This window comes from Leptonychotes weddellii, chromosome 6 (assembly GCF_054177405.1).
Source record: "Leptonychotes weddellii isolate Sample4059 chromosome 6, ASM5417740v2, whole genome shotgun sequence".
NCBI lineage: Eukaryota > Metazoa > Chordata > Mammalia > Carnivora > Phocidae > Leptonychotes > Leptonychotes weddellii.
Window position 1 is genome coordinate 138,259,725 of NC_138374.1, and position 16,430 is coordinate 138,276,154.

Here is a 16,430-nt window from a genome sequence, read left to right on the forward strand (position 1 = left end):
AAAGTCGATATATTTATGTAAGGGAATGCTGCTCATAAATAAAAATCAACAAATTGCTGATAAATGCAAAAACGTGGAAGAATCTTGAAACGTATCAAGCGAGAGAAACTAGACAAATAAAGAGCACATAACCTGGGTGGCTCAGTCGTTAAGTGTCTGCCTTCGGCGGCTCTGGTCATGGTCCCAGGGTCCCGGCATCGAGTCCCGCATCAGGCTCCCTGCTCGGTGGGACACCTGCTTCTCCCTCTCCCACTCCCCCTGCTTGTGTTCCTGCTCTGGCTATCTCTCTGTTAAATAGATAAATTTAAAAAAAAAAAAAAAAGAGAGAGAGAGAGAGTACATACAGTGTGAGTCCATTTATGTGAAGTTCAAGAACAGACAAACCTAATCTATGCTCATAGAAATCACAATCATGATTGCCTCTAGGGGCCGCCGGGTAAAGGGTCAAGAGCAAACTTTCTGAGGTGATAAAAATGTTCTTCGTCTTGGGTGATGGTTACATGGACGGAATACATTACTCAAAATTAATCGAGATGAAAGCTTAAGATCTGTGCATTTTGCTGTAATAAATTATACTAAAGTCCTTAAAAGAATTACACAACAGCAATAGCATATAATGGGGGGGGTGATAGTGGTAAACAATTAAATTATCCCTGCATTTTTTCACCAGGAGGGCAAAAGTATTGCACACAATTAGACCTTGCTAAGTCAAGGATGCATGTTGTAATTTTTATTTGAATCAACTGATTGACTGATTGATGCAAAAAGGTGATTTTATTAAAGCATGGGGACAGGACCCGTGGGCAAAAAGAGCTGCTGCCGCATGTTGTCATTTTTAGAGTACACTAAAAGAGTAGAAAAAGTGCCTACCCTCCAATTAACAAAGGCGGGGAAGGAAATAAACATAATCAGCGCAAAAGTAGGCGAGAAGCCCGAGAAAAAATGACTCGGGGGGACAGAAGCAGCAACCCGGGTGGCGCCATTAGAACGTCGGGGACAGCGCCTGCGCACTCAGGCCGGGAGCCGCCTGCCCCTCGGGGGCGGGCCTGCAGGGGGAGCGGCGACCTTGCGCGGGCGCTGGCGGGTCCTTGTCCCCTCCCCTGCTCGCTCTTTCTGAACTCTCTTTCTAAAGGCTGCCTGTTTCACTTCTAGCCGGTCATCATCAGTGCTTTTCCCTCTGGTTCAATCTGTATAATACGCTTCTCCTGCCTCAGGTTTCTGGCCTTCGGTGAACCCCCAGGCATGTAGTTTTGCCTAAAGTCCCTTCCTATTCCCTTCACTTGCTGATGGCAAAAACGGTTCTAAAGCCTGCATTTTTGAAGGAGGGAAAAGTAAGAGAGTGGTTCTAATCACTTAAGAAAAGTAAACAGGAAAAGGAGCACTTCGTAGCAGAGGATGGTTTCGATCCATCGACCTCTGGGTTATGGGCCCAGCACGCTTCCGCTGCGCCACTCTGCTGCCTGGAAGAGTGCGTTTTCTGGATTCCTAAAGAAAGCTGTACCGTGCCTTCTCCATATCGCGCCATCTAGTGTCCACTTAAAAAAAATTGTCGCTACTGTTAAATCTGTTCTTATTGGCTAATTTCTGACACAGCAGGTGTTTCTTATTGGCTCGCAGACTGGTCTGCCAAAGTAAACCAATGGGCATTAGCGGCGGGGTAGGGCGGGAGCCAATCGCGCCAGAGTTTGTTGGGACGCGCCGACAAGCCGTGTCTCCAGTGTCTGCTCCTCTGAGGAGAGGGGCGGTTGGTGTGGCCTCCATTGTTCGGGTTTTAGGACGCCATGAGGTAAGGGCACTGGGGTGTTCGGAGCCGGGCTAGCGCATTTGCCCGAAAACTTTGGGGAGGCGGGCCGACGGGAGGCGGAATCCCCGAAGGGGCCGCGTGTCCGGGGGCTGCCTGAGGCCGGAGGGCGGCGGGCCGGGCAGACGGGCGCCGGGGCCGCGTCCCGACGGGGGATGGCGGCTCCGGGGGACGCAGGGTTCACCCCTCCGGCGGATCCGGGAGCGGCCGCTCTGGTCTCTGAGGCGTGTGGGCTGCCGCGTCCCGGGGCCCCGGGGGTGCTCAGCAAGGCACGCGGTGTTTGAGGCGGGCACTGGGAGTGCGGAGGTGGAAGTGGGAGCGGGGCCCCTTGCGAGCGGAGTGCAGAGCCGCGGAGTCAGAACAAGTGGAAATCTCTGCCTTTCTAGGGGTGACCGAGGCCGTGGTCGCGGCGGGCGCTTTGGGTCCCGAGGAGGCCCAGGAGGAGGGTGAGTGCCCGTGCTCGGCGTCCCTGCGCCGGTTAGCTTCCGTCAGCCGACTACGCCGTTGTGGAGGACGCAGGCTTCCCGCTCTTGCGAGATCCAGCCGTGGTTTGGCAGCCTCTCTCTCCGTGCGCTCCAGCTGAACGACTTTGGCCTCGCGATGCTAAGCCCTTTGATTTTTTTGATGAGTAATTTGGACTGTTTTTCTTGTTTTAGGTTCAGGCCCTTTGTGCCACATATTCCATTTGATTTCTATCTGGTGAGTACCTTGGCTGCTGTTCACCACTGTTGACTTGCAGTTTCCTGGAACCCAGCATCTCTCTGTCGGTGAAGTCAACAGTGCTGCGAGTCCAAAAAGGGATCAGGAACGGAGTTGGGGTTTTGAGTCAGCTGCGCGGGAGCGCGGTGGGGAAGATAATTCTTTGGCTACTGTTGACAGTAGCAGGATTGTAATCTTTGTTCTGAATAATTACGTGTGTCTCTGCTTTATCTGTTAACGTAAAAGCAGTGAGAGCTTAAATTGTGGCCAGTCCTTCCCACAGGTATCCTGGTTTGAATATCTTAAGGAGTAAAAACAAGTGTAGAATTTTGTTTTCAGTTGTTTCTGTCGTGGCAATGGAGAAAATGATCTCTCTTGTATAGTGCTTTTGGTAAATACTGTATCATTGTTTCTTTCCGGTTTAGTGTGAAATGGCCTTCCCCCGGGTCAAGCCAGCGCCTGATGAAACTTCCTTCAGTGAGGCTTTGCTGAAGAGGAATCAGGACCTTGCTCCTAATTCTGCTGAACAGGTATATTCTTTTGGCTTTCTTCCTGAGATTTGTCTAAGAAAGCTAGAGAAGTGACTAACTCCTGGTGAGGTTACTGTTACCAGAGTCTAAACTCCACAGAAGGCTTTAATTCTCCTCATTTCTCACTGTGGGTAGAGGGAGAGTGCCGCGTGGATTAGGTAAACAGATTACATGTGTATTTATAGCTTTTTTTTTTTTTTTTAAGATTTTTTACTTATTTATTTGACAGCAAGAGAGCACAAGCGGGGGGAAAGTAGAGGGAGAGGGAGAAGCAGGCTCCCGCGGAGCAGGGAGCCCGATGCGGGACTCGATCCCAGGACCCTGGGATCATGACCTGAGCGGAAGGCAGACGCTTAACCATCTGAGCCACCCAGGCGCCCCTGCATTTATATCTTTATTGGGGAGACCTATCTTTGGGTCAGAAAGTTACTGTCTTCTGGCATATTCAAGGCCAGAAGGTCAGAGTGTTTTCAAAGCCCTATGTAGATATTGATTCAGCTTGTGTAGAAGAGATTAGGGGAAAATACTCAAACTCGGAGAAGTTGCTTATAATTTTTCACTTTAGGGTATTTTTGTTTCCTGCTGTTTTTCAGGCCTCTATCCTTTCTCTGGTGACAAAAATAAACAATGTGATTGATAATTTAATTGTGGCTCCAGGGACATTTGAAGTGGTGAGTTTTTAATGATTCAGTCATGGGAAAGGGCAGCCTTGGTAGTGTGGGTAGTATTTCCTAGGTGCCCATATCTTAATTCGTCAGTTACTTATTTTCCAAAGCCAAGCCTAAAATAGGAAGGAAAGTACAGTGAATTCCTTTGTAGTGGTGATCTTGGGGACAAGACTTGTATCCGTGTTACCACTTAGCCATAACGTATTAGGCTTTTCATGTGGTGGTTTTGGGATATGATTTGACTTCTGCTACTTCTAAATCTGAGTAATAATTGTGTTGTAATTGACTTCTGAGAGGAACTAGACAGTCTTTTTTTTTTTTTAAAGATTTTATTTATTTATTTGAGAGAGCATGAGCACGAGGGGGGACGGGGCAGAGGGACAAGCAGAATCCCTGCTGAGTGGGGAGCCCGATGCAGACAGATCCCAGGACCCTGAGACCACCACCCCAGATGAAGTCAGACTCAGATGCTTAACCAACGGCCACCCAGGCGCCCCTAGACAGTCTTTTTCACTTCTACATTTCCCCCCCGCCCGAAATCCCTTTTCCAACAGCAAATTGAAGAAGTCCGACAGGTGGGATCATATAAAAAGGGAACAATGACTACAGGACACAATGTGGCTGACCTGGTGGTAATCCTAAAGATTCTGCCAACATGTGAGTGTACCTTTTTCTGGCCACAGGAGCAGAGTGTTGAGTTTGAGGCATAGGGATCTTTAAAGCCCAAATTTCTTTTCTTTTTTTTTTAATATTTTATTTGATTATTTGAGAGAGTGAGAGAGAAAGAGCATGAGCCATGAGTGGTGGTGGGGGGGAGGGGTTTGGCGGGGAGAAGTAGAGAGAGAAGCAGACTCCCCACTGAGCAGGGAGTCCGACACAGGGCTCCATCCCAGGACCCATGAGATCATGACCTGAGCCAAAGGCAATTAACCAACTGAGCCACCCAGGTGCCCCTAAAGCCCAAATTTCTTGTGAGAAAGATTTGTTTGGAAGACAAATGGGACATTTATTTTTTTAACGTGTGTTGAGGTAATAAGGGACAAAGTCTGGACCACGTGTCCGAAAGAATGTATGGCCAGTTACTAAAGGGCAGTGTTTCTCATTTGGTGATTTTTGTCTCCCATGGGATATTTGGCAGTGTCTGGAGATAGTTTGGGCTACTGGCATCAAAGGAGTAGAGATCAGTGCACAGGACATATTCTACTCTCTGACCCTCAAACAGAATTGTCCAGCCCAAAATGGGATTAGTGCCACTGATGAGAAACCCTACTATTTAAAAAAAAAAAAAAAATGGTGTGGGTATAGGAGGTATCCTGTTCCCTGAGCCTTCCAGTTTCTGGTTCAAGTGTTAGTTTCCCCTTGTAAAAGTGTTTATTCTTGCTTGCCGTTGCTCCAACCTTGCATGTGGGGCAGAAATCAGAGGGTGGAGTAGTGTAGAGATGTATAGAAAGTCTTTAAATAGTTATATAATGTTCATGGTCTCTTTTTCTCTCAATCTAGTGGAAGCTGTTGCTGCCCTAGGGAACAAAGTTGTGGAAAGCCTAAGAGCACAGGATCCTTCTGAAGGTTTGAGTTTGTTGCTGAACATGTATTTAATGGTCACAGGAGCCAGGTGTATAATTACAAGTACACTTCTAACAAAGTTAGGTCAGCCCAGAAGGAAGAGTGAATGTAGAGTTTTATGTTGGGGAAGTTTGGGGCAGCAATCTCTAGTGTTCAAAATCCTGTTCATCTTTACTTTTTTTTTTTTTTTAAGATTTTATTTATTTATTTGATAGAGAGAGACACAGCGAGAGAGAGAGCACAAGCAGGGGGAGTGGGAGAGGGAGAAGCAGGCTTCCCGCTGAGCAGGGAGCCCGATGCGGGGCTCGATCCCAGGACCCTGGGACCATGACCTGAGCCAAAGGCAGACGCTTAATGACTGAGCCACCCAGGCGCCCCCATCTTTACTTTTATTTACCTTTTTTTTTTTTTTTTAATGGTCAAGGCTACTGGTTTTTTTTTTTTTTTTAATTTTTTTTAAAGATTTTATTTATTTATTTGACAGAGCAAGAGAGGGAGAGAGAGAAAGCACAAGTAGGGGGAGCACCAGAGGGAGCGGGAGAAGCAGACTTCCTTCTGAAGCAGGGAGCCTGATAAGGGACTTGATCCCAGGACCCTGGGATCATGACCTGAGCCAAAGGCAGACTCTTAACCATCTGAGCCACCCAAGCACCCTTCCTTTTTTTTTTTTTTTTTTTTTAAGATTTTACCTACTTAGCAGGGGGAGGAGCAGAGGAAGAGGGACAAGCAGACTGCATGCTGAGTGCAGAGCCAGATGCAGACCTCGGTCCCACAACCCTGAGATCATGACCTGAGCTAAAATCAAGAGTCAGATATATAACCAGCTGAGCCACCCAGGCGCGCCTACTTTTTATTTTTTTAAAGTTTAAGTAATCTCTACACCCAACATGGGGCTTGAACTCACACCCCAGAGATCGAGAGTCCCATGCTCTACCCACTGAGCCAGCCAGGTGCCCCATCTCTTACTTTTAAAATTGTATTCTGAATCCTCATTCTGGACTCTTAATATTTTTTTAAAGATTTTATTTACTTATTTGAGCAAGAGTACTCGCTCGTTCACAGGGAAGAAGGGGCAGAGGGGGAGGGAGAGGGACAAGCAGACTCTGCGCCCAGTGCAGAGCCAACATGGTGCTTGATCTCAGGACCCTGACATCAGGACCCGAGCCAAAACCGAGAGTCAGACGCCCAGTGGACTGAGTCACCTAGGCGCCCCTGGACTATTGCTATTTTTAAAAACCCGTCTGTTCCCCTACTCCCACTGTAGATTTACCTCTGGTCATCTAAAGGAAATGGGAAAGTTACAGCTTTTGATTTTCTTTCAGTTTTGACCATGCTGACCAATGAAACTGGCTTTGAGATCAGTTCTTCTGATGCTACAGTGAAGATTCTCATTACAACAGTGCCACCCAATCTCCGAAAACTGGACCCAGAACTCCATTGTTAGTTTTTTTTCTATTGCTGGGATAGCTGGGGGAAAATCAAAACATGGTATAAAGTTGTTGTTGAGTTTACTTATTAGCTTGTTGCTATTCCACGTGAAACTTTCTGGACCTAAGTTGACCAGACTTTGTTGTCTCCCTCTTTAGTAATGTGGGGAGTTTTATGAGCTCGCTAGTGAAATTGTCACAGGGGATGGCTAAGAAAGCAGCTGGAGTGGAGGACTGAAGAAGGACTGAGGAAATATTTATGGAGGGAGTAGGCTCTTGGAGAAAGTGGTGGATCTTGCATGCTTGTAGATTTGATTTGGGGGAGGAGTAGTGATTTTTGGACAAGTGATTTGCTTGCTGATCTGAGGAACATGGGGTGGTTTAAGAAATTAGGAAGTTATCCTGTCTTCCTTCCAAGTTCTTGGACTGTGGCAACGGGGTTGAATTGCTTAATAACGGGAGTGTTTCGGTGTGGCCTGTCCTGCTTGTCTTCTAGTGGATATCAAGGTGTTGCAGAGTGCCTTAGCAGCCATCAGACATGCCCGTTGGTTTGAGGAAAATGCTTCTCAGTCCACGTGAGTCACTATTTTGAGTTAAAATAATCTAATCCTTCTAATTAGCAGTGAGTAGCCAGATCCCCCATACTTCCTGTGTTACAACTTTTTTGGCTGTAAGTCAGGGCTGTTTTTTGGTGGTGATGGTGGGGGTGGGTTAACAAATTTAGATTGAAAGAAACAATGTGTAGTTTTGGAAATAGCATCTGCTCTGTACCTCAGGGATGGAAGCACACGATCTTATTCCTTTTAATCTCTGGGTCCCTCTTACCTTCAGAGTTAAAGTTCTCATCAGACTGCTGAAAGACCTGAGGATTCGTTTTCCTGGCTTTGAGCCCCTCACACCCTGGATCCTTGACCTGCTCGTAAGTGAAGAAGGGCAATTGGGAGTTCCTGCTCATCCCTCTTTAACAGTAGTTATTCTGAAACCTATCAGGGTCTGAAATTTGGTGAAGCTGAAAATAAATTTCATGGTGGGCAGGTAATTCAGTAAATACTCAAGGTTTATTACTTCCTTAGGTTTTTGGAGTATTCAATTGAATGAGTAATTGGCTGCCCCTATGCCTTTTTGTTACTGATGTCATTTCAATAATGTGATGATGAGAGGAAATTACTGAATGAACAGCCATTTCAGAATGCTTCTGAACTTTATAGCTAGGCCTTAATAACCAGTTTTCTCTTTGATGGTTTAAAGTTTGAGCTTATTTGGCTAGATATGCCAAGTTTATGGCACACCTACCAGATTGTTTATTTTCCAGGGGCACTATGCCGTGATGAACAATCCCACCAGACAGCCTTTGGCCCTAAATGTGGCATACAGGTATAACAAGCTGCTTTGGGTTTGGGGCTGGATATAAGTTGTCTTCTGTGTTCTTTTAATGTTCTTGTGTGTTTCAGGCGTTGCTTACAGATTCTGGCTGCAGGACTGTTCCTGCCAGGGTCAGTGGGTATCACTGACCCCTGTGAGAGTGGTAACTTCAGAGTACACACAGTCATGACTCTGGAACAACAGGTATTGGGACAGCTCTGATATGGTCTGTTGGGCCCCACTCGACTACTCTAGGTCAGAAGGCAAAGGGAATATGGTCTTTAGGGGTCAGGATTTAGGGGTTCTCACAGACTTTCGTCTTGAAATTAAAGTTGTCTTCATCTTTTTTTTTCATGAGAATGTTCATCAGATAAGGTACTTTGATTCATCTTGCTAGTTTACTCTCACTTTGCTCTCCTTTAGGACATGGTGTGCTACACAGCTCAGACTCTGGTCCGAATCCTCTCACATGGTGGTTTTCGGAAGATTCTTGGCCAGGAGGGTGATGCCAGCTGTGAGTGATCACTGTGGGTCAGGGGTTCTTTATGCTACTCTGTGGTCTGCAAAGAAGTACTGCACTACTCAGATGTCTTGATATTTCTACTGTGTAGATCACGACTTGTATGCTGGGCTACTTGGCCTGAAATCACTTTTTCTTTTCTAGATCTTGCTTCTGAAATATCTACCTGGGATGGAGTGATAGTGACACCTTCAGAAAAGGCTTATGAGAAGCCACCAGAGAAGAAGGAAGGGGAGGAAGAAGAGGAGAATACAGAAGAACCACCTCAAGGAGAGGAAGAGGAAAGCATGGAGACTCAGGAGTGACCTTCCTTTCTCTTCACCCCCTTTCTTTTCCAAGGGGAAGACTGTAGCCTAAGCTAACTGCTCCTGGGCTTTATATGGTGGCATTTCTGAGGGATAGGGGAGACGGAAAATAAACTCTATAGAAGGAAGTGTCATTCCACTGGGTTCTGATTGGCTCAGTAGCCAGAAGTCTCCCATTTATGACCTATGCCATCCATCATCTATAATGAAGCAGGATACCAGCTTTTCTTCCTAAGACTTCGGAGAACCCAGTTCCTGGAAACCTCTCTCAACCAGTATTTTGTTGTTGTGAACTGTTAGTGTCTGGATTTTTTTTTTTTTTTCCTAAGAAAAAGATTAAAGTACTTCCTAGTAGGGCTCTTGGTCTTGTTTTTCCTTGGTATCTGGCAACCTTTTTTGCTTTCTGTATTCTTCAGTGAAAGTGATACTTGAATCTTTTCATTGTAAACACTAGATCACAATTTGAAGCTATATTTGAATTAAAGTACAAAGACTTGGGTACAAAGACTCTTGGAACCTTTTCATATACCAGAGTAAACTAAAACACTGTTTAAGCATTTATTGGATTATATGGTTCTAGCTGTGCTGCTACTATATTCAAGCCACGTGCAATCAACAAAAGAGGGTAGACAGGAGTCATTCCCTGGACTTTGCCTGCCCTCTTCTCCAAATCCTCTGTAAACAAAAGGAAAAAAGCCACAAGTAGAGGACATGCAACAGAACAGAACTAGGCCTGAAGGTAGAGGAGCTGGGTCTTGAGTATGTAGAGGCCTCAGCTCATTCTTGGAAGCAAGAGCCATAATAAGTCCTTTGGGATCATTAGTCCTGCTGTATACAGGTTTCTTTGGGACCCCATATAAACAGGTAAGACTTAAGTGCTTCAAAGAGAAACAACAGGGCTGCCTTTTTGATGTCCCAAGGTCTGCAGGGAGTCCTGGAGGAAACAAGGCAGCTCCGGAACAGTACTTGTGCTACTCCGAGGCAATGCATGGGTCCCATCTTCTGGCCTGTTACTTGCTTGGGGAACCAGGCGGGTAAACTCCTGAATCCAGCATTGCCCTCCTGCGGGCTGTTTCCTTGGCCACGCTGTGGTTTAGCCTCCTCAGCCGTTCCTACAAGACAAGATTTGGAATTATAACTGCTCTGTGAAAGGCTTCAGCACTCCCTGTCAACTAGGTGCTGGAAGATACCTTGGGCTTGCTCCCATCTCTAAGGAATGTAAGAATGTACAGGAGAGCAACTGGGTACTGAGAACAAGAGTTCTATCACGGCTGACACTAGTTGACAACTCCCTTTCACTGTGTTGGGGACTTTGGGATGTCCCAGTGGACTTGTAAAGAATCCCTGCTGGCAGGGAATTCTTTTACCTGCGCATTCTGTAGAATGTTGTTGACCAAGACAACTCGCCGCCGGGCATTAAGGAGCTTCTTCACGTAGGGGTCGAGGTCCAGGGCCACTTTTTGATCCTCATTGATTCGGCACAGTTCTGGGGGATGGAAGGAAGGAGCAGCTAACACCTAATGGTTCCCTTCATGTTCGTAGGGAGAGCAGGCTGGTAAATGGGATGCAAACACGCCTGCACCCACACGGGCCGGCCACTAGAAACTCAGGAAAGCAGGAATCCACTGCAGCCCTGAAGCCCTGGAAGCATACGACCGAAACCCACCCCGAGCTCGGCTAAACATGAGGCCCTAAAAGTGCGACGTGAGGCCCTAAAAGTGTGTGGCAGTGTCGCTGGTCTAAGGGGGTGCTTACTCACCAGTAGCTAGGTTGTCAATTTGTTCTCGTAGCTCTACCTGGCTCTCTCTGCAAAGAAGTACGAGGCCCACACTGTCACTTTATGGGACTCGAAAAACCCACTCCCCTAGGGACTCCCCAAGTGCCGGAAGAAGCCATCACCACCCGCGGCTTCCCGCCCACCGGCCCGGCCTCCCGCCAGTCCCACCCGGGACTGGCCCCTTCCGGCATAGGCCCCGCCCCTTCCGGCAACCCGCCTTTCCCCCGAGGAGCGGCCCCGCCCCGCCCCTCCCTCTCGGACCTGACGGCGTGGACGTGAGAGTCCAGCTGCTGCACAGCCGGTCGCAGGAACTCGAGGAGCCCCTCGGCGAAGAGGTCGCGGCCTGCGGGACCTGCCACTGGGGTCCCTGCCCCGGACACAGCGGCGGAACCAGCCGCAGCCATCATGAGCAGCCCTTCCGCCGGGAACGTGCCGCGCGGGCCGCCGGGAACTGGAGTCGCGCTGAAGTGCGCCACCAGGGGACGCCCAGGAGCTGCCGGCTGAACCCAGCCTGGGGACTTCTGGGAAACCGAGTCTCCGCGACCGGGGGCGGGGCGGGCGGAGCGGCAGTTCCTTGGAGGCCCCGGAGAGGCGGTGTTGGGGGGCGTCTCCAGACCGCGGGAGGGCTGGGAGGAGCCATTTTGGGGGCGGCTGTCTTTGGTGTACTGCAAAGGTGAAAAAGAAATGCTTGTCTCCCCGGTTGCGCTTAGCCCTCCCACGCTAACCAGATTGTATTCATCGTATATATAGTTTCAGATTTCTAACTTTGAGAGTGTACTTTTTAATGGCACTGTAGTGTCTACAAAACCGCAGAGGAATATTATTAAGTCTTAAAAGGGAATGCAATTCTGATACATGCGGATGAGCTTTGGAGACTGCTGAGTGAAATAAGCAGAGCAGAAGGACAAATGCTGTCTGGTTATTACATGAAGTACCCAGAGGGGTCAAATTCATGAAGATAGAATGTGGTTTTAGGTCTCTATCAGAACAGGGTTGCCGGGGGAATTACTGTTTAATGGGTAGAGTTTCAGTATGGGATGATTAAAAAATTCTAGAGATGAGTAACGATGACACAGTAATGTGCATTTACTTAGTGCCACTGACCTGTACACTTAAAAATGGGTAAAGGGTAAATTTTATGTGTGTTTTGCCACAGTAAAGCAAAACTTAAAACCTACATGTGTTTCCATATTTTCATTTTTTCCTTCCTTCAAAAAGTTTCCTTAGTTTTGTTGTGTTTTTCATGGCTTTCCAGAGTTTACATGTCTTGTTGAATTCTCAACAAAAGGCACAGTCTCTTAAGCTCTAGAGTGTTCCAGTGGCTCGCAGTCCTGTGGCCCTGGGGTAAGGTGTGTGTAGAAGTGCTCCTGGAGGGCAAAGGGGTCCCCAGAGATAAATGGCACCAGAATGTTCAGCCTTGAGCTTCAACCTCAGGAATAAAAGAGGAGGTGTTTAAATCACTGTGGGAGAGTGGTGGTCCACAGCTGGGAACCCGAGGCTCCAAGTGTGATAACTTTTAAAGCCTTGTACACTTTTTGTTGTTTATTATCTTTATTTCTCTGTATCTTTCCCTCTAGTGATTAGAGCTAAAAGTCTCATGAGAGGCTGGAGGCTTATAATGGGAGTCAGCAACGGGAAGCGGGTAGCTAGGGTAACTACCCTGCTCCACAGTCAGGCCTAGCGAGGGGGAAGCCCAGAGGATAGAGAGTGGTGACAGTGTTGAAGAGGAAGGAATTAAGGGCTAAGTCCTTGAGGCCTGTACTGGAGAGAGAATAAGGGCTGGTCTGGGCAGGGAAAGGAGGTTAGTGGCTCAGTGTCTAGACAAAATGCTCCCAAGTTGGGCCAGAGTCCTTTCAGGTACCTTTTGAAGTAAGGTTGTGAGATTTGGAAAACAGAACAATCAAAAAAATTCTGGGACACTAGGTAAATTTGAATTTCAGATAAACAACATTTTTTTTTTTTTAGATCTTATTTATTTATTTATTTGAGAGAGAGTGGAGAGGGGAGCACAGAGAGTCCCATACTCCCCGCTGAGCATGGGTCCTGATGTGGGCTCGATCTCATGACCCTGAGATCATGACCAAGCCAAAATCAAGAGTCAGACGCCTGGGGCGCCTGGGTGGCTCAGTTAGTTAAGCACCTGCCTTTGGCTCGGGTCATGATCCCAGAGTCCTGGGATCAAGCCTCACATCCGCAGGGAGCCTGCTTCTCCCTCTCCTCCCTGCTGGTGCTCCCTCTCCCTCTCTCTCTCTCTCTCTCAAATACATAAATAAAATAAAATCTTAAAAAGAGTTGGACGCCTAACCATTCAGACGCCCCAACAACAAATAATTTTTGAATGTATCTTACCTGGTAATCCTACTTCAAAGGCTGGTTCTCTGAGAAAAATCACTCAGTATTCTGTTTTTAAGCTTTCCTTTCCACACTTCCTATCACCTCCAGTTAGCTCTTATCTCTCATGAGGGCACTGCAACACCTCCTGATTGATCTTCTTGCCTGTAGTCTCTCTACCCTCCAGGTCAATCTGCACTCTATAATATCAGTTACATAATAACCTGCTCAGAGAATACAAATGCTGAAAAGGACTTTGTTGTATTAATTATTTATTTTTAAAGATTTTATTTATTTATTTGAGAGAGAGAGAGCAAGTGAGAGAGAAAGAGCACGAGCATGGGGAGGGGTGGAGGGAGAGAGAGAAGCAGACTTCCTGCTGAGCAGGCAGCTGGATTCCGGTCTTGATCCTAGGCCCCTGGGATCATGACCTGAGCCAAAGGCGGACGCTTAATCAACTGAGCCACCGAGGGGCCTCTATTATTTTTTTTATAGGGGCACCTGGGTGGCTCAGTTGGTTAAGCAACTGCCTTCGGCTCAGGTCCTGATCCTGGAGTCCCGGGATAGAGTCCTGCATTGGGCTCCCTGCTCAGCGGGGAGTCTGCTTCTTCCTCTGACCCTCCCCGCTCTCACATTCTCTCTCTCTCAAATAAATAAAATCTTAAAAAAACCCCAAAAAACTCTACCCCCAACGTGGGGCTTGAACTCACCACCCTGAGATCAAGAGACTCATGCTCCACCAACTGAGCCACCCAGGCACCCCTGAAAGAGATTCTATTATTTTATTTTATTTATTTATTTATTTTCTGAAAGAGACTTTAGAATCCATCTTTCCATGGTTTCTTGGATACCTCTGTAAGGGAGACCAGGCAAGGGTCTGTTGAAAGGAAAACCAAGGGCCTAAGATGGGGTCACTTATGTCAGGCCAAGTCACCAGACCTGGGCTTTATACTTAACCTAATTGTAGTTTCAACCTCCCCCAGAAATGTAGTCTTAACTGGTCAGTCAGGAATTTTCTGGTCAGCACCAATCAGGCAATCTGTCACAAGGGCCCTCTCCGTACCCCCCACGCCCCCAAAGGAAGGTGAGGTCATCTGCAGGATAAGACCCCTCTGCCTTTCCCCCAAGGGAAGGTGACCTTGCCTGGAGCAAACCTTTCTTTTACTAATAACTTTTTGCCTCACCCTCCTTCCTACAAAACCCTTCCATTTTTGTACAACTCCTCAGAGTTCCCCTCTCCTTGCTGGATGGGATGATGCTTGATTCACGAGTTACTTAATAAAGCCAATTAGATCTCCAGATTTATTTAGTTGAATTTTGTTTTTTAACAGGTTTTACAGAAACTCTGAGATTTGGTAACGGCTTGAAGGCCAGTGCTGGCTCAATTATTCATTCTTTTTTTTTTTTTTTTAAGATTTTATTTATTTATTTGACAGAGAGAGACACAGCAAGAGAGGGAACACAAGCAGGGGGAGTGGGAGAGGGAGAAGCAGGCTTCCCGCGGAGCAGGGAGCCCGATGTGGGGCTCGATCCCAGGACGCTGGGATCATGACCTGAGCCGAAGGCAGACGCTTAACGACTGAGCCACCCAGGTGCCCCTCAATTATTCATTCTTTAAATGTTTATCAAATTCCAGGCATCATGGCACAAAGTCTTCAGTGAAGAGCCCCCCTCCTCCCTGCCTGCACTCTAAAACGTAGCAGTGGCCCTCCAGTTCTTGGCTTCTCCATAGAGGCTGTAGGGGATGTAGGTCATAAGAACTGCCCTATTCTCAGGAGCGCCTGGGTGACTCAGTCAGTTAAGCGTCTGCCTTCACCTGCCATCGACTCAGGTCAGGATCCCAGGGTCCTGGGATGGAGCCCCATGTTGTCTGGCTCCCTGCTCAGTGGGAAGTCTGCTTCTCCCTCTCTCTCGCCCTCCCACCTGCTCATGCTTGCGCTCTCTCTCAAATAAACAAAAAACAACTGCCTCCTGTCCTCGCCCGGTCACCTGAGAGGTGCTTAGGTTGACCTGCCCCCTCCTTGCTGGTCCTGAGGAGGCTCTTCAGGGAGAAGCTGCACTGGTTCAGGTGGTACAAGCCCACCGTGCCCTTTGCCCAGCAGGCTAGGTGTGCCCCCACACCCAGTGGGGAGCCTGGGGGGGGCGGGGTGGTGGTCAGGGTTTTCAGAGGGTCCTGCTTGGGGGGGGGGGCTTTACCTGGGAAGGGGGCCCTGAGAGTCAGGTCCAGGTAAGGGACAGGGATTTCCTCATCCACCCCACTTTCTGGGAGGTCAGAACTTGGTTTAGGGAGCCCTACAATGCTTCAACGGCAGAGCCGAAGGGGGCAGCACTGGGATGGGTGTTGGAAAGGCGTAGAGCAGGCAGTGAGGCCTGAGATTCCAGCTTTTTTTCCCCCAACTGGTGCTTCTAGAGAGTTGCTGTCCCCACCTGCCCCATGGGTGGGTTCCCTGGTCAGACCAGGATCTGGTTAGACTCCAGGACTCCTGCTTATCACAAAGGAGTCAGAAGCTGAGGGTGGAGTCTGGCCTTGGCAGCACTGAGGAGCGTGAGAAGGCCTCAGAGGCCTGTCCTTTTATCTTTCTAGTTTTCCCCCCATCTCCTCTCCTCTGGTTGCTCCCTGGCTTTCTCCAGAAATGAAATTCCTTTAGAGGATGTGCTTTTAGTTTGTTAAAGAGCAAAAATTCAAATGAGTAATTTTGAAGATCTAATTGGCTTTATTAAGCAATACGTGAATCAAGCATCTTCATCCCAACCAGCAAGGAGAGGGGAACTCTGAGGAGTTGTACAAAAATGGAAGGGTTTTGTAGGAAGGAGGGTGAGGCAAAAAGTTATTAGTAAAAGAAAGGTTTGCTCCAGGCAAGGTCACCTTCCCTTGGGGGAAAGGCAGAGGGGTCTTATCCTGCAGATGACCTCACCTTCCTTTGGGGGCGTGGGGGGTACGGAGAGGGCCCTTGTGACAGATTGCCTGATTGGTGCTGACCAGAAAATTCCTGACTGACCAGTTAAGACTACATTTCTGGGGGAGGTTGAAACTACAATTAGGTTAAGTATAAAGCCCAGGTTTGGTGACTTGGCCTAAGTGACTCCATTTGGGCCTGTGCATTAAACAGGTTTAAGCAGAATTTAACAGGTTAAAATGCAAAGGATAAAGCTTTAGGGCATTTTGGAAGTACTCATTTCACCCAAGACTTCCAGATAGCTTTTCAACTATGTGTACCTTCCATCCCTGTGTCTTTTGGGTTCTGAGAATTCAACTCCATTCTGGCAAGGTCTCCCCAGAGGTAGCATCAGACCCCACAGGTTAAGTGCATGATGGCCAACCCCCACCCTTCAGACACCAGTTGCAAGCCCAGCTTGTCCCCTGTGCTTCTGGCTGACCAGGTATAGATTGGAGGGTCCCACCACCCCTTCCTTGGGTTCAGTTAATTTGCTACAGCGGCTCTCGGA

At 47.9% G+C, this 16,430-nt stretch overlaps 2 protein-coding genes and 1 non-coding gene across 3 annotated transcripts; 1 reads left to right on the top strand and 2 right to left on the bottom strand.

Moving 5' to 3' along the window:
- Window positions 1-1,386: 1,386 nt before the first annotated feature.
- TRNAM-CAU (transfer RNA methionine (anticodon CAU)) lies at window positions 1,387-1,458 on the bottom strand. The gene has a single exon. It is a non-coding gene; the product is annotated as a tRNA-Met (tRNA).
- A 184-nt stretch (window positions 1,459-1,642) lies between these two features.
- ILF2 (interleukin enhancer binding factor 2) lies at window positions 1,643-9,232 on the top strand. The gene is made up of 14 exons (XM_081825563.1): window positions 1,643-1,786; window positions 2,188-2,247; window positions 2,458-2,500; window positions 2,926-3,030; window positions 3,624-3,701; window positions 4,253-4,355; window positions 5,199-5,264; window positions 6,584-6,700; window positions 7,185-7,263; window positions 7,520-7,607; window positions 8,001-8,062; window positions 8,140-8,254; window positions 8,474-8,564; window positions 8,715-9,232. The coding sequence occupies exons 1-14, from the start codon at window positions 1,782-1,784 to the stop codon at window positions 8,873-8,875; spliced, it is 1,173 nt and encodes a 390-aa protein (XP_081681689.1). The 5' UTR covers window positions 1,643-1,781; the 3' UTR covers window positions 8,876-9,232.
- A 187-nt stretch (window positions 9,233-9,419) lies between these two features.
- SNAPIN (SNAP associated protein) lies at window positions 9,420-11,108 on the bottom strand. Its single transcript, XM_006748099.3, has 4 exons — window positions 10,914-11,108; window positions 10,635-10,681; window positions 10,243-10,361; window positions 9,420-9,987 (listed from the first exon to the last, which is right to left on the bottom strand). Exons 1-4 carry the CDS (start codon window positions 11,057-11,059, stop codon window positions 9,886-9,888), a joined length of 414 nt encoding a protein of 137 aa, XP_006748162.1. The 5' UTR covers window positions 11,060-11,108; the 3' UTR covers window positions 9,420-9,885.
- Window positions 11,109-16,430: the final 5,322 nt, after the last annotated feature.

Excerpts from the sequence above, each read along its gene's own strand:
- ILF2 (XM_081825563.1), top strand. Across the intron at positions 7,608-8,000 it reads CCTGGATCCTTGACCTGCTC|GGGCACTATGCCGTGATGAA; the intron begins GTAAGTGAAGAA and ends TTTATTTTCCAG. Across the intron at positions 8,063-8,139 it reads GCCCTAAATGTGGCATACAG|GCGTTGCTTACAGATTCTGG; the intron begins GTATAACAAGCT and ends TGTGTGTTTCAG.
- SNAPIN (XM_006748099.3), bottom strand. The coding sequence starts at position 11,059 with ATGATGGCTGCGGCTGGTTCCGCCGCTGTGTCCGGGGCAGGGACCCCA. Across the intron at positions 10,362-10,634 it reads AATTGACAACCTAGCTACTG|AACTGTGCCGAATCAATGAG; the intron begins GTGAGTAAGCAC and ends TCCATCCCCCAG. Across the intron at positions 9,988-10,242 it reads ACATTCTACAGAATGCGCAG|GAACGGCTGAGGAGGCTAAA; the intron begins GTAAAAGAATTC and ends CTTGTCTTGTAG.